At 38.6% G+C, this 15,349-nt stretch overlaps 1 protein-coding gene and 1 pseudogene across 1 annotated transcript; one reads left to right on the top strand and one right to left on the bottom strand.

Moving 5' to 3' along the window:
• Nucleotides 1-6,163: 6,163 nt before the first annotated feature.
• On the bottom strand, nucleotides 6,164-12,662 carry YAE1 (YAE1 maturation factor of ABCE1). Its single transcript, NM_001194130.2, is given in 3 exon segments — nucleotides 6,164-6,769; nucleotides 8,400-8,521; nucleotides 12,482-12,662. Coding segments are annotated over 3 exon segments (681 nt in total). The 5' UTR covers nucleotides 12,611-12,662; the 3' UTR covers nucleotides 6,164-6,339.
• Nucleotides 8,384-9,674, top strand: LOC144339861 (thioredoxin-related transmembrane protein 1 pseudogene; annotated as a pseudogene).
• Nucleotides 12,663-15,349: the final 2,687 nt, after the last annotated feature.

A 15,349-nucleotide genomic window follows, 5' to 3' on the forward strand; every position in this document is an offset into this window, starting at 1 on the left:
ACTAACTCAACAGCTTCTTCGAAAGAAACAGGATCCGAAGGTCCAAGGCCTCTCTCAGTGGTGAGTTGCATACACACGCATGAAGGCACCAGGATTCAATTTCCGAAGAACTCAATCTGTAGGTACTTCTGATTAGTACTTTGATCTTCTTTTTGGAAAGAGCAGACTATTTATAGGGCAAGAAAACGGAGTGTTACACACTGAGGACTCTTGGCTCTTTCTGGCAGATCTGTAGCAATATGCACATATGTAAGAGGTGAGCTAACACCCTTCTTTTGAGTTGAATAGGAATATGTAAAAGCTAGACACATCATCACAAAATGAGTGACATACAGTATCTTCCCGTTTGGAGGGTAGAAAGTCTAAGAAGTCCGAGGAGAATTTAGTTTCTCCTTTAGTGTATGTGCTAAACCACTTTCTACATAATATTCTCCCCTCCCAGTAGGCAATGGACCTTCTCTTTTTCTACATGTATAGCAAACAAATTTCTGGTAAATTTTTCGTTCCTTATAACTGTTGGTTATTATACTTTTTTTTTGTTTTTTTAGACACAGGGTCTCACTCTGTTGCCTAGGCTAGAGTGCAGTGGTGCAATCACAGCTCACTGCAGCCTCAACCTCCTGGGCTTAGGTGATCCTCCCACCTCAGCCTCCTTGGTGGCTGGGACTACAGGTGCATGCCACCATGCCTGGCTATTATTATTATTAATTTTTTTTTTTGGTAGAGATAGGCTTTTGCCATGTTGCCTGGGCTGGTCTGGTCTCAAACTCCTGGGCTCAAATCATCCTCCCACCTTAGCCTCCCAAAGTGCTGGGATTGTAGGCGTGAGCTATATACACATAGCTTGGCTATTATATACATTTTTAAAATAAACATAATACTTGCTGACTGGGAAAGACTTGAAAAATGCAGAAAAGTAGGTTTTTTTGTTTTTTTTTTTTAAGACAGAGTCTCACTCTGTTGTCCAGGCTGGAGTGCAGTGGCGCAGTCTTGGCTGACTACACCCCCACCTCCTGGGTTCAAGCGATTCTCCTGCCTCAGCCTCCTGAGTAGCTGGGATTACAGGCACCTGCCACCATACCTGACTAATTTTTGTATTTTTAGTAGAGATGGGTTTTTGCCATGTTGGCCAGGCTGGTCTCAAACTCCTGACCTCAAGTGATTCACCCGCCTCGGCCTCCCACAGAAAAGTAGAAATTAACAGCAAAGGAAACACATAGCTCACAGTTCCCCTTCTAAACACAGTCACGGCTACTGTGTTATTATTTAGTAAGCATCTACCCTGAGTACACACTCTGGAAGCAGGCTTGCCTTGGTTTAAATCTCAAGTGGGCCATTTAGTAGCTATGAACTGGACAAGTTACTTAGCCTTCTTGGTGCCTCGATGTCTTCATCTCTAGGATGGGCATAATAATAGCTCTGCAGGAGAGGGCTATTACGAGGATTAAAGAAATTAATATATATAAAGCTTTTAGAATATACTGCCTATATGTAGTAAACACTATCTGCCTTAGCCATTACTTTCCCTCTCCTCTTCCTCCAGCTCCTTGCTGTTATTAGAACTATGCACCAGGGAACCTGCTAGAAATTAGCATCTTGGTTTGTTTTCACCTAGCTTTTGCCTTTGCGTAGTTTCTTTCTGTCCTTTCTTTCTTAGTAGCTGAAACTATACTAAAACATAATTTTGTATCTTTTACAATTTTTTATATTGTAATATTATTCATTGTAAAATTTGTAATGACTGGTAAATGCTATTATCTTAATGTAACTATTTAGCCTGGTGTAAGATAATGACAGTTGGGATATGTGGATTTTTATGCAAATGAAGATAAACACTTTTTAAAAAGGCAAACATAAGGCAGGTGTGGTGGCTCATGCCTGTAATCCCAGCACTTTGGGAGGCCAAGGCGGGTGGATCACCTGAGGTCAGGAGTTCGAGACCAGCCTGGCCAACATGATGAAACCCCATCTCTACTAAAATTATAAAAAATTAGTTGGGTGTGGTGGTGGGCCCCTGTAATCCCAGCTGAAGCAGGAGAATCGCTTAAACCCAGGAGGTGGAGGTTGTAGTGAGCTGAGATTGCGCCATTGCACTCCAGCTTCGACAACAAGAGTGAAACTCCATCTCAAAAAAAAAAAAAAAAAAAAAAAAAAAAGCAAACATAAGGTTTACAAAAGACTGTAACATGATGTATTTTGGAATCCTGTTTCTGGTTATATTTCCATGTTGGCTAGTAGATTCATTTTTTTTTCTCTTATCAAGCACCACCTATGCATCTATGTAGAGGGCATGATGCTGAATGCTGGCAATATAACACTAAATAAGGGATTTTCCTGGAGAAATGTGAAGAGGCACTCAAAGTGATGCAGGTGAAACATTGGGAAGAGCAATCAGCTCTGCCTGATGAAGCTGAAATTTAAGCTGGTATTGGAGGGTGACTGGAATTTGCTGGGAAAGGACGTGGAATAAAGTATTCTAGGCAGAAGAGTCAGCAATGAGTAAAAATCAAAGTTGAGAGTAAGCCTAGTGTGTCCATAAAGCATTGTAGTAATGCCTGTAAAGAAGTGTAGTGTGCATGGTGGGGTGGAAAGAGGCAGGTGGGAAAAGAAGACTGACAACACTTCTTTTGAGCCCAACACTTCAACAGGTTTGGGCCCAGACCTGGGAAAAAAAAAAAAAAAAGGAATAAATCCAGGTTTTAAGTCAGGGAGGTAAACGGTTTTGGGAAGATAACATGGGTAAGGGAGAGAATGGACAGGAAGACAGCTAGATTGTAGGTACTGACATTAGTGATGAGGCTGGTACACAAATTAATTAAAATCTAAGTGATTAGAATGAAAGGAGGCCAGACTCAAACTGTTTGAAAGATGTAAAGCAACTCAATTGGAAGTAGTTGATGGCAAAGGAAAGGCAGAGGAAGAGTTAAAGGTTTCCAGCTACGGATGAACAGGGATGACATTAATGGGTGAGACCATCTAGTCAGAGTATAAAAACAAAGAGGTCCAACAGTGAAAACTCTGGGGAATCCCTACATCTAAGCAGCAGTCAGAGTCGGGGAGAGTTAGCAAAATGACAGGGAATAGTAATAAGCAGGACAAGAAAAAGGGTTGCTGGAGAAGGCAAGGAGAAGGGATTGTATGTATAATCAGTAGATGGTTCATGTCCAATGATGGAGAGGAGACAAATGGTAGGACTGAAAACAAGTCAGTGATGGGCAGTTGTGTGACTTTAGCAAAAAGTAGTTTAAAGCTGGAGAGTGCATAAGGGGTTAAGAATCTGAGACAGTGATGAAAGACTCCTACTCCAGCATGTTTGTTCAGAAAAGGCATTAAGTAGGGGCAGAAGCAAGAAAGGCAACTATGGTGGTAAAATATCTTCATGACAGAGATTTGGGAATTTCTGTAGAACAAGAAGCCTGCTCGGTGGATCACTTCCTGTACACACACACACATACACACACATCCCTACACCCACACCCACACACACACTCTCTCTCTCTCTCTGTCTCTCTTTCTCCTGTGTCTTAGACTGGAACCTTAGTTCTAAGAACAAAGCTCTAACCTTAGTTGGAAGAGGGTAAGAATCACAGCTTAGACTTGGCTGAGGCTTTTATTTTGGTTTCCCACAAAGCAGTTAATAAGCAGTGTAAAGGATATATATTAGGTAAGGACACAGGTACGTGTATTCAGCTGCCTGCTCCCTCTACATATCACATTTTTGGTGGTGTCAACAGTTCTAGTAACTGAAATGTCAGAAAAGTGTGGTGCTGTGGGCTTCCTTACCACCCTTTTTAAAAACCTCAGATACATCAGCACCTGGAAGTAACTTATTTTAGATGAAATTTGTTTCTAAGGAAGCCACACCACTCAGTTTAATGTCTGGGTTCTGGGCCTTGAAACTCTGGCTGTGCCAGCTCTGGGGCAATCTTGCTTTACCATTTTTCATTTATGCTTATGCAGGGTCTTCTCATGGGAAGACCTGGCAGGCCTACAACATGTGAGGCAAGGCAAGAAACCCAAGGCAAGTAAGCTTTCTTTGCCTTCATTCTTGGTTCTAGTACAAAGGCTCATGTTCATGGAACACAGGTAGAATGAGCATGCCATTAACATTCCTCTGCAGTCCAGTAACTTCTGTATTTCATATTTTCAGAGATAGGGTATTGCTCTGTTACCCAGGCTGAAGTAGAGTGTGGCGATCTTGGCTCACGGCTGCCTCAACCTCCTGCACTCAAATGATCCTCCTAGCTCAGCTTCCCAAGGAGCTAAGACTACAGGGACTTAACACCATGCCTGTCGGTTTTTTTTTTTTTTTGAGACAGAGTCTTGCTCTGTCACCAGGTTGAAGTGTAGCAGCGCAATCTCAGCTCACTGCAACCTCCACCTCCTGGGCTCAAGCAATCCTTGTGCCTCAGCCTCCCTGGTAGCTGGAATTACAGGCATATGCCACCATGCCTGGCTCAGTTTTCGTATTTTAGTAGAGACGGGGTTTCACCATGTTGCCCAGGTGGGTCTCGAACTCCTGAGCTCAGGCAATCCACCTGCCTTGGCCTCACAGTGTTAGGCTTACAGGTGTGAGCCACTGCACCCAGCGGATTTTCTTCATTTTACTAGAGACAAGGTCTCACTATGTTGCCCAGTCTGGTCCTGAACTCGGACTCAAGTGATCCTCCTGCCTTCACCTCCCAAAGTGTTGAGATTACAGGTGTGAGCCACTGTGCCCGGCCACTTCTGTACTTTTAAAAAGGCCAAACAAGTTCAAGAGATGTTTTCAACCCAATAGTCTCAACTAGCTAATTCTCCTGATTTCATTTTCTATGAAAATCTGTACAAATACACCATATGTGGCCAATGGTGGCAAGGGGTGTTATCTTCAGGGAATCTTATCAGGAAAAGCTTAGATAAAAATCTCAAGATTTACCACACTCATGACATTTTTACTTAGGGTGGCCTTGAGATGCATCATTAGAGGTAAGTATTTCATATCTATATGCACGGCACAGCAACATTAAGACTTTAGGGGCTGCTTATAATACCCATATTCCATGTGGAGTGGAGATTTTGGCTGTGTCCATAAACATGGAAAGATACATATAACTAGACAAACTAGTAAATCTCTGAAACAGTCTTTACATCTGGAGAGAGAGAAGAACTTTTTTTAGCCAGCTGTCAAATGGCACTGGTATCTTCAGTGGGTTTTAATAAATCCTGAAACTTAATATGGCTTTCTGATTTCAAATTTGTTGCTTCCATTTCTTAATGTTCTTCTGTGAACTTTGAGGAGGGTCATAAGATCACAGTAATACATTTTTAATCTCTTGAAAAGATATACTTTGTCAGATTCTTCATCTCAATATGCCTGTCTTTCAGCTTAGACGGTAGGTATAAATAGGGGCAAAAGAGCAATTAAGGCTACCAATGAGGGACAATTATTTCGGTGCCTTTGAAGTCAGGTATCTCATATAAACTTGTGTTTCAGGTGAATAAAAGTGATGAGAAATCCTCTCCTGATTCTGATATGCTTAGGTCCTGGAGCAAAAATTTGAATCTAATTTTGTCCATGCTAGACTAAGAATATCGGTTCAAGGTAATATAGAAGTCAGTGGTTTCAGTGTTTTACTCCTATGTGAATATGAAAAATACTGCAGTTTAAAATAATCTGGCACATTGTTAGGCAACATTATTAATTCCTTACTACTTAGAAAAACTAGCTATTTTCCTTAAACTTTAGCATAAAATATATTTTCTGTATTTTTCACAAAACTGAATGTCCTTACTTTTAATTAACACAAACCAGAACATTTTAGTATTTTGCTGTTAATCATTTAATCAACAGCATAAACATTGCTTCAGTTTCTCACAGTCTCTTGATTTCAATATGTATCTACATATATGTGTGTGTGTGTGTGTATATATATATATGTCTGTCTATATTTATGTTAACTATTAGGTTATTTTTATAACTTTGGTTTGGTAAGGTCCTGACCACCCAATAGTGACAGGAGGTAGAAGAAGGGATAGGTCCTTCTAAATATGTTTAATTCTTGTTCACTTTTGCTAATGAGTCTGAAAACAATTCATTTTGACCACAAGTTTGGAAATGTCAATGACAATGGAAATTTCTGACCATATCTTAAACTACATAAAAATTACCAGCGACAAAGAAAAAAGGCTTATATTACATTTAATAGTGTTAATTTTGAAGACAATAGTGTTAATTTCAAACTTCCATAAAGGATAACCCTACTGTTGAGGTGTTTGATGCAGAAACCAGTACAAATTTCGATTGTTAGGAAACCTAATGTTCTGAACATTATTTTCGTTAGAAAAGGGAAGATAATTTTATAGTTATTTGAGGTGTTGTAATACATCTACTGATAGGCCCAGCTGTTTAACTAAACCGGCTGTCTGTTCCAAAATCCACGTGGGGCTTGGGTTTTCTGAATGTGCATGCTCCTGCGTTCTACAACATTCTAAATATGAACAATCTATCCCACTATGGCTCTTGCTACAGTTTTTGTTAAACTCAGCATTATTTTCACAGAGTCTTTCATCTTTAGCTTCATCAATCTTTTTCTCAGCTGGAACTACATGACAAATGTCCATATCCTCAATGGAGTCCAATAAATCTACAACATGGGACGGTGGAGTGATTGATTTCAGATGTTTGAGCACATACTCTTCACACTGGCCAACTGCATCCAGAAGATTGTTTATTTTATTGATCAAAGTTGAATTATTATTATGAAGGTGACACCAGGAGAGCAAAGCACTAAACAAAAATATAAACAAGGGTTAAATAGCAAAATAGGACTTAAAAATATAAGACTGTTTATCAATTGGACTTAATCATAAAACTGTTTATAATTCATAACCCCTCTTTCACAACTCTATATACACTTTTCCTGATTTTATACTTTTCTCTCATGACTATGTAATATCTGTTGAAGATGAATACAACTCCAAGAAAGAAAAATTAGTTTCTTCTTTAAGGACATTAAACAGCTTCTAAACTAGCAATTCTCAATCATGGATGCACATTAGAAACACCTGAAGAGCTCTGCAACCTATCAGGGCCCAGATTATACTCCAGACCAATTAAATCAGAATCTCTGGGGGTATCTTTTTTTTAAAGTTTCAGAGTTTATTTCAAGGTGCAACCAAAGTTGAAAACCATTGTTCTAAGCATATAGTTGCTTGCCATCAAGAATGAAGGTTAGAGAAAAAAAGTTTTAAAGAGACTTCACTTTCCTGGGCTTATGTCACAGAGTAGACATTGTTTGCTGAACTACTAACAATTTCTTTGAAAAAGGTAAAAATGCTTCCAGTCCTAACAGATTTAATATCAGCCATGTCATAAAATAATGGTTATGAAAAGTATTTAAAAATAGAATCCACTGATAGAAAAGATTCAGCAGTAGCTTTCTAAGGTTATATAACATTAACTTTATGATGTGAATATTCACATTTGACTATTTTCCTACTGTAGCAGACTAAATTCTGGTTCCTAATGTTGGATTTTCTAAAACGCCAAACACAATAAATTTTTCGGTTTTGTTTTGTTAACTTTTATCATCTACTCTTCTTTAAAATGAGTGCTTCTTTGAAGCATTTTTTTTTTTCTCTACCAAGAGCAGTTTAAAGGGTATAAAACAAGGGTGTCCAATCTTTTGGTTTCCCTGGGCCTCACTGGAAGAACTGTCTTGTGCCACAGATAACATACACTAACACTAATGATAGCTAATGACTCAAAAAGAAAAAGAAAATAATCATGAAAAAAATCTCATAATGCTCATAATGTTTTAAGAAAGTTTATGAATTTGTGTTGGGCCATATTCAAAGCTGTCCTGGGCCACATGTGATATGCCGGCCACTGGTTGGACAAGCTTGGTGTAAAGCATCAAAGAGGACAAGGCTGCTAGGCTCCTGGCTCTGTGTATCATTTGACCACTTGGCTCTGATATATGCCATTATTGCAATGGTATCCTGACAAGTATTCAATGTTCAGGACTAAAGTAAATGAAATCAATTTTCTCTTAATTACCAACTATTTTCATTATGTACTTCTAGTCTAGAGGTCTGTCACATTGTGTGGAAGTATTAAAAGTTTTATTCAAAATCTGAAGACCTTTTAATGAGATAGATAATTGTTCAGGTAGCAGAAGTATACATCTTCTTACCATTGCTTTGCACGAAAGGACAATATGTAGTTCACATATTAAAGTGGATGAGCTGATAACGATTTTGACTTTTTGAAGGCAATATAATTCTATGTTCTGTGACACACTTTAGCATATTTAGCACAAGGAAAAGCACTTCAGTTTAAACACTTTATTTTTACAGAAACATCCTCCGGTAGTATTGAGGTTAAAATGATCCAGCATTTAGACTTTAAAAATTACCTTAATGTTCCTCGGAGTCGTCCATAGTTTAAAATGACTTCTGCGCCTTCCTTATAACCTTGATTGAAGCCCTGTTGAAGAGTAACTGCTTTTCCAGCATCTATTCCATCTCTATAACCTTCCTAAAAATAAGTAATGGAGAACTGCAGCTGTAACTAACACCGAGTATACCACATGTAGGCTTTTCTAGAAAAGTACAGAACCAATTTAGAAAGCTGATGAGTTAGGCCTTTACTGTGTTACTGACCATAATATGGCATAACAATATAACTAAAGCAGACTATGCTTCTCATAAGTTTATTATTGGTTTATCATTACTTATCCACTTTTGAAGTCTAGAGTTACTGGGCAATTTTCAAAACACTGATAATCACAGTTTTTAAAGAACTTAGAATTGGGCCTCCACTTTTGCTGTGAGGTGGGCAAGTGGCAGACATGGCACCTTCCAGGAGTCTTGTAGTTCCCCTGGCAGTCCTGGTACTGTTGCTTTGGGGTGCTTCCTGGACCCACAGGCAGCAGAGCAACATACGTATCATCATGGACGAGAACTGGACAGAGCTCCTGGAAGGAGACTGGATGATAGAATTTTATGCCCTGTGGTGCCCTGCTTGTCAAAACCTTCAACCGGAATGCGAAAGTTTTGCTGAATGGGGAGAATATCTGAGGTTAATGTTGTGAAAGTAGATGTCACAGAGCAGTCAGGACTGACTGAACAGTTTACAATAACTGCTCTTCCTACTATTTATGATTGTAAAGATAGTGAATTTAGGCACTTTCAGGGTCCAAGGACTAAGAAGGACTTCATAAACTTTTTAAGTGATAAACAGTGGAAGAGTATTGAACCCATTTCATCATGGTTTGGTCCAGGTTCTGTTCAGATGAGTAGGATGTCAGCACTCTTTCAGCTATCTATGTGGATCAGGACTTGCCATAACTACTTTATTGAAGACCTTGGATTGCCAGTGTGGGGATCATATACTGTTTTTCCTTTAGCAACTCTGCATTCTGGACTGTTATTAGAACTCTGTATGATATTTGTGGCAGATTGCCTTTGTCCTTCAAAAAGGCACAGACCACAGCTATACCCTTCAAAAAAATTATCAGAATCTGCTCAACCTTTGAAAAAACTGGAGGAAGAACGAGAGGCGGATGAAAAAGATGTTTCAGAAGAAGCCAAAAGAAAAGAAGGAACAAAGACTTTCACAGAATGCCATAAGACAATGCTCTCTGGGTCCATCACTGGCCACAGATAAATCCTAGTTAAATTGTATAGTTATCTTAATATCATGATTTTGATAAAAACAGAAGACTAATTATTCCTTTTGGTTTGAAGTGAACTGTGACTTGCTTGTATATTACAGGGTTCAGTCTAGATTGTCATTAAATTGAAGACTCTACATTCAGAACATAAAAGCACTAGGTATGTAAGTTTGAAATATGATTTAAGCACAGTATGGGGTTTAAATAGTTCTCTAATTTTTGAAAAATCATGCCAAACAATAAGATTTATGTATATTTGTTTAATAATAACCTGTTTCAAGTCTGAGTTTTGAAAATTTACATTTCCCAAGTATTGCATTATTGGGGTATTTAAGATTATTTTAGAGAAAAATATTTCTCATTTGATGTAATTTTTCTGTTTCATGTATGTGAAAAAAGGAAGATATTTCCCATAAACGGGAACTTTGCCCACCGTCTCAAGAAATATATATTTCAGTGACAATTCAGTCGTCTTTTTAGAGATATATTCCAAAATTTCCTCATATTTTTAGGTTATGCAACTAATAAAAACTATCTTACATTAATTAGTTATAGTTTTCTACACATGGTGATATAGGATAAGCTAATGATTTAGGAAGTTTTTAAGTCCATGGTATTCTCTTGATTCCAATAAATGATTTTCTCTTGTATTTTTCTTATTTACTATGGGTTACATTTTTTATTTTTCAAATTGGATAATTTTCTGGAAGTGTTTTTTATGTTTTAGTAAACAGTATTTTTTGTTGTTGTTTCAAACTGAAGTTTAGTGAGAGATCCATCAAATTGAACTTTCTGTTGAAAATTTAAAATTTTGGGCATTCATTTCATATTTTAAATCATTCTTGCTGAACTTCTACTTGAATTTTTTTTTTTTTTAATTTTTCTTTTTGGATGTGAAGGTGAACATTCCTGATTTTTGTCTGATGTGGAAAAGCCCTGGTAGTTTACATTTTGAAAATTCACAGAAGCTTAATATAAAACAAAGTTTGCATTCTACTCAGGAAAAAAATCTTCTTGTATATGTTTTAAATGTATCTTTGGCCTCATACAGAAAGTTCTTACTTAATTTCACAGTCTGTAATGCTTGATGTTTTAAAATCATAACTATATATATATATATATATATATTTACTATTATTATTATTTTCTGAGATGGAGTCTCGCTCTGTCACCCAGGCTGGAGTGCAGTGGCTTAATCTTAGCTCACTGCAACCCCCACCTCCCAGGTTCAAGTGATTCTTCTGCCTCAGCCTCCCAAGTAGCTGGGACTATAGGCGCATGCCACCACGGCCAGCTAATTTTTGTATTTTTAGTAGAGACAGGGTTTCACCATACATTTTTATATTTTTTAAGAGACAAACTTCATATTTTCCTGTTCTTTCCTGACTACTAATATTGTGTGGTATCTCACAGGTAGAAATCAACAGGATGGGACATTTAGTGTATTTTTACTCCTTAAAGAGCTAGAATACATAGTTTTGACCTTACAAGAAGGAGGAAAACCATAAATACAATGAATCAACTGACCATTATGTAGTAGACAATTTCTGTAACGTCTCTTTCTTTCTAGGCTCTGTTGGTAGGTGAATCAATTGGATTTATAGTAGAATAATGTACAAGTTTTCTTTAAAGGCCTCTCCTTTAGAATATAAAATATTATATCATTGAAGAGTTTGGATGTGTAACTTGTGATGCCTTAGAAAAATATCCTAAGCACAAAATACACTTTTCTAACCACTTCAAAAGATCAAAAAACAAAAAACAAAACCCAGGGTTAGCAACGTATTCACAAAAAGGATACATGGAAAATTACACATCTGGGGTCTTGCCAACTGATTGGAATGGTGTGGGTGGGTGAGGAGACACAGCAAAGCAGAGAGGAAATTGTTTTAAAAAAAGGATGATGAGAAGTCTGGTTTCAGAAATTTTGCATAATACCCAAATTCAACTAACCTGCAAAGGCTGTGTGGGTAGTGATTTCGTTCTGCATCTCTCACGGTGCCACAGCATTCAAGATGCTCAATACTTACTAGCATAGCCCCAGTCTCACATAAAGCATTGTTGTAATTGACAATATGGTTTTTGGGCTAAGCAAATACCACTTTACTGAAATATTAAACAAGGTAGATTCCCAACTGCAGCTTTAGCGGCAATTTAATGGTTGGCAAATATATTAAGTTGATGTGGACCTCACTACTCGGTCCTCACCCACAACTAGGTTCTGAAGGCTGCACACAGAAATTAAGCTCAGTTTCAATGAATAGTGAGACAAACTAGAGATGAAAAACTTACATCTAACAAATAAAAAAGAAACCAACTTTAATATTCCCTTACCTAGACACCAGTATTCCACATTAGTTTTCCCTTATTGCCCTCTGACAGCATGCTTAAGTTCATCTTTTCAATATGTCTTGATAAACACCACTCCTTAACTTTAGGCTCCCCACCCATTCAAGCAACCCATTTAAACTGCGTACACGTCCTTTGACAGCCATAATTAGTATAGTTAGTGTATGTTTCTCCCCAGCTCCTTTCCCTGCGATCCTCAACAAATTGCAAACTGTTCAAAGTCTAGACATAGTTAATTTTGGTCGGTCCTCAGCTTCTAACGCACCCCCTAGGCGCTCAAAGAACGCGTCTTGTTGTTTTACACGCTTTCAAGTAACCATTGAGAAATCCTAGCAAGACGCGGGTCGGACCGGGTTCCTAGGGATAAAGAGGGCAGCGCCGGGCCAGGCTGGGGCCACTCTGGACCCAGCTTCTTCACAACTCCGTGCCTCTTTCCACAACCCAGCACCCCGCGCCGTCCACACCACGTTTACTTTGACTCGTCTCTGCATGTGGCTCTGCCATTCCCGCTGCGCCAGGAGCGACTCGTCTGCCTCCTCGTCAAACACGTCCCCTTTGTCTCCAGGGCCCCGGACCAAGGACGCTCCTTGAACCCACGACATCACCGAGGCAATTACAGGGTCGCAGGCCAACGGAAGCGCCAACAACTCCTTCCGGTCCGAAGGCGGGGCGAAGACGGCGAGTGGAGGCTCGGGAGGGGCTGCGCGTGCGCATGGGCGTGCTGTGCAACGTGTCCGCCGGCAGAGACTTTCGCGTGTGGTGATTTTGGGCTCCCTCGGTTGGTGAAGTATTGATGTGCGCCTGTTAGTTGTGAGCGAGGCAGATTTCCTCGCGTGGCCGGCGCGACCTTCGCCTTTGCAGAAGGCAGCCGGGACCCTCAGTGAAGCACCTTCCATTTACACCGTAGTCCTATCATGGTCTAGGTTTTACACTTGCGCGCGTTGGGAAACTATTAAAGGTGGTAAAGTTGATGGGCAATTACCGCCCAAAGACTTTGTCTCTTTTGGAATCTCCTCTGCGTTTAAAGGATTTGACAAACTGACATTTTAAACTGTTAGGATTGTGGAGTAAAGGATAATAGAATCGAAAAGTGAGATACTGCAGCCAATATGAGATTAGTAAGAAATACAGAGTACATTTGTAAAGCCAATATATTTATTCATTGATCCGCAGTATCCTTCTGCCTCCCATTCCTGTTCATATGCCCTAAACTGTTGGTTTGGTAAGGGTGGGGACTTGTGTCAACACCAGGACAGTTCTGACACATAGTAGATGCTGAACTCGATCTTGGTGAATGAATGAACACCTGTAGTATTTCTGTTTTGCTCTTTGCCTAGGTAAAATGAGTCATGTGATGATTATCTAACAATTTATTGAACACCTACCTTGTGTCAGGCACCATTCTAGGCTTTGGGATACATCGGTGAACAGACGGAAGTTCCCAACCTTTGTGGACTTTATAGTCATGTAAAATTGACAGGATAAACAATAAGCTATATGTAAGTAACATAAGTTTTGTTAGAAGATCATAAATAAATGCTATGAAAAAAATTTTAAAATAAGCACAGTAAGAACCATGAGTGTGTGGAAGTGGGTGGTTGGTTGATGTTACAATTTTACATCTCCAGAGAGAATTTGGCATCTCACAAATAAAAAATATATAAACTATAAATATGTATATTTTATTACTGTAAATGTATTAAGACATATGTATATATCTTTATTAGGAACAAAATGGTAGTAAGCAATAAAGATAACAATGAATAAAATAGAAAACCTCAAAACTTGAGTAAGTAAGCCCAATTCCTTTTTGTATTATTTGAAAACACCAATAAGATAGATAATTCTGTCATGATCCTGATTTTTAAAGTGAACAAAATTATGCAAGAATGAGAAATGAGATAACCACTGATGCAGAAAGAGATTAAAATACTAATTACCAACTAAAACTCAAAAGCAACACATTTGAAAACCTGGGAGATATGAATGACTTTCTAATAAAATTGACCCAAGAAGTAGAAAACATGAAGAGGCTAATTACCATAGAAAAATTGGACATTAAATATCTACTATTAAAAATGTCACGGAGACTTGGGAGTTTCACATTAAGTCCTTTGCAATCTTTAAGGAATGATGGATTCTTAAACTATTTTTACCATTTTAGGGGAGAGAAAAAGAGGAAACTCCTTGAATCATTTCATGAAGCCAGCCTTACTGTAACTTCATAAAGATAGTATCAGAAAAACCCCAAAGTTCAAGTTAGCTTGTGAATATGTATCCAAAAGAGAATGTAGGTTGCTGCAAAAGTAATTGGGGTTTACTTTTGCACCGACCTAGTAGTACTTTATCAAAAGAATAATTCAAGAGGTTTTGTACCAGGAAAGCAAACTTCTGCAATATTAGGACATCAATAATATTTCATTGCATTTACTATTTTTTGTTTTTAAACAGGGTCCTGCTCTGTCACCCAGGCTGGAGTGCAGTGGTAAGATCATAACTCACTGCATCCTGGATCTCCTGGGCTTGAGCTATCGTCCTGCCTCAACCTCTTGAGTAGCTAGGACTACAGGCATGTACCACCGCACTTGGCTAAGTTTTTGGTTTTTTTGTAGCGACAGGCATCTCACTATGTTGCCTAGGCTGGTCTCCAACTCCTGAGCTCAAGCTATCCTCCCGTCTCAGCCTCCTAAAGTGCTGGGATTACAGGCATGAGCCACTGTGCCTAGCCTGCATCAACAATATAAAGGGGAAAAAACATGTTTTATTAATAAATGCTAAAAAGTCATTTGAAAAAATTTAAAAATCATTTCTAACAAAGTATAAATAGAAACTACAAATTGATAAAGATTTTACAAAAATTCCTATGAGTAGTATTTTAAACACTTAGATGTTCAGATGTTTCCTTTAACGTATAGAAAGGAGAGGGCATCTGGTAATCACTATTATTACTATTCTTTTAGAGACTAGCACAATAGCACATGCAATAAGAGAAGTAAACAAAATAACCTGTATAAATGTTGGATAATAAAAGATGAAGATATTTGTTTTTAAAAAATGAGACAGGATCTTGTTCTGCCACCCAAGCTGGAATGCAGTGGTGCAATCATAGCTCACTGCAACCTCAAACACCTGGGTTCAAGCAATCCTCCTGCCTCAGTTTCCCAAGTAGTTGGGACTACAGGCACGCACCACAATGCTGAGCTAATTTTAAAATTATTTTTAGTAGAGACGGGGGTCTCGCTTTGTTGCCCAGGCTGGTTTCGAACTCCTGGCCTTAAGTGATCCTTCTGCCTCAGCCTTTCAAAGTGCTGTGATTATAGGCGTGAACCACCATGCCCAGC

The sequence above is a fragment of the Macaca mulatta genome, chromosome 3 (assembly GCF_049350105.2).
Source record: "Macaca mulatta isolate MMU2019108-1 chromosome 3, T2T-MMU8v2.0, whole genome shotgun sequence".
NCBI lineage: Eukaryota > Metazoa > Chordata > Mammalia > Primates > Cercopithecidae > Macaca > Macaca mulatta.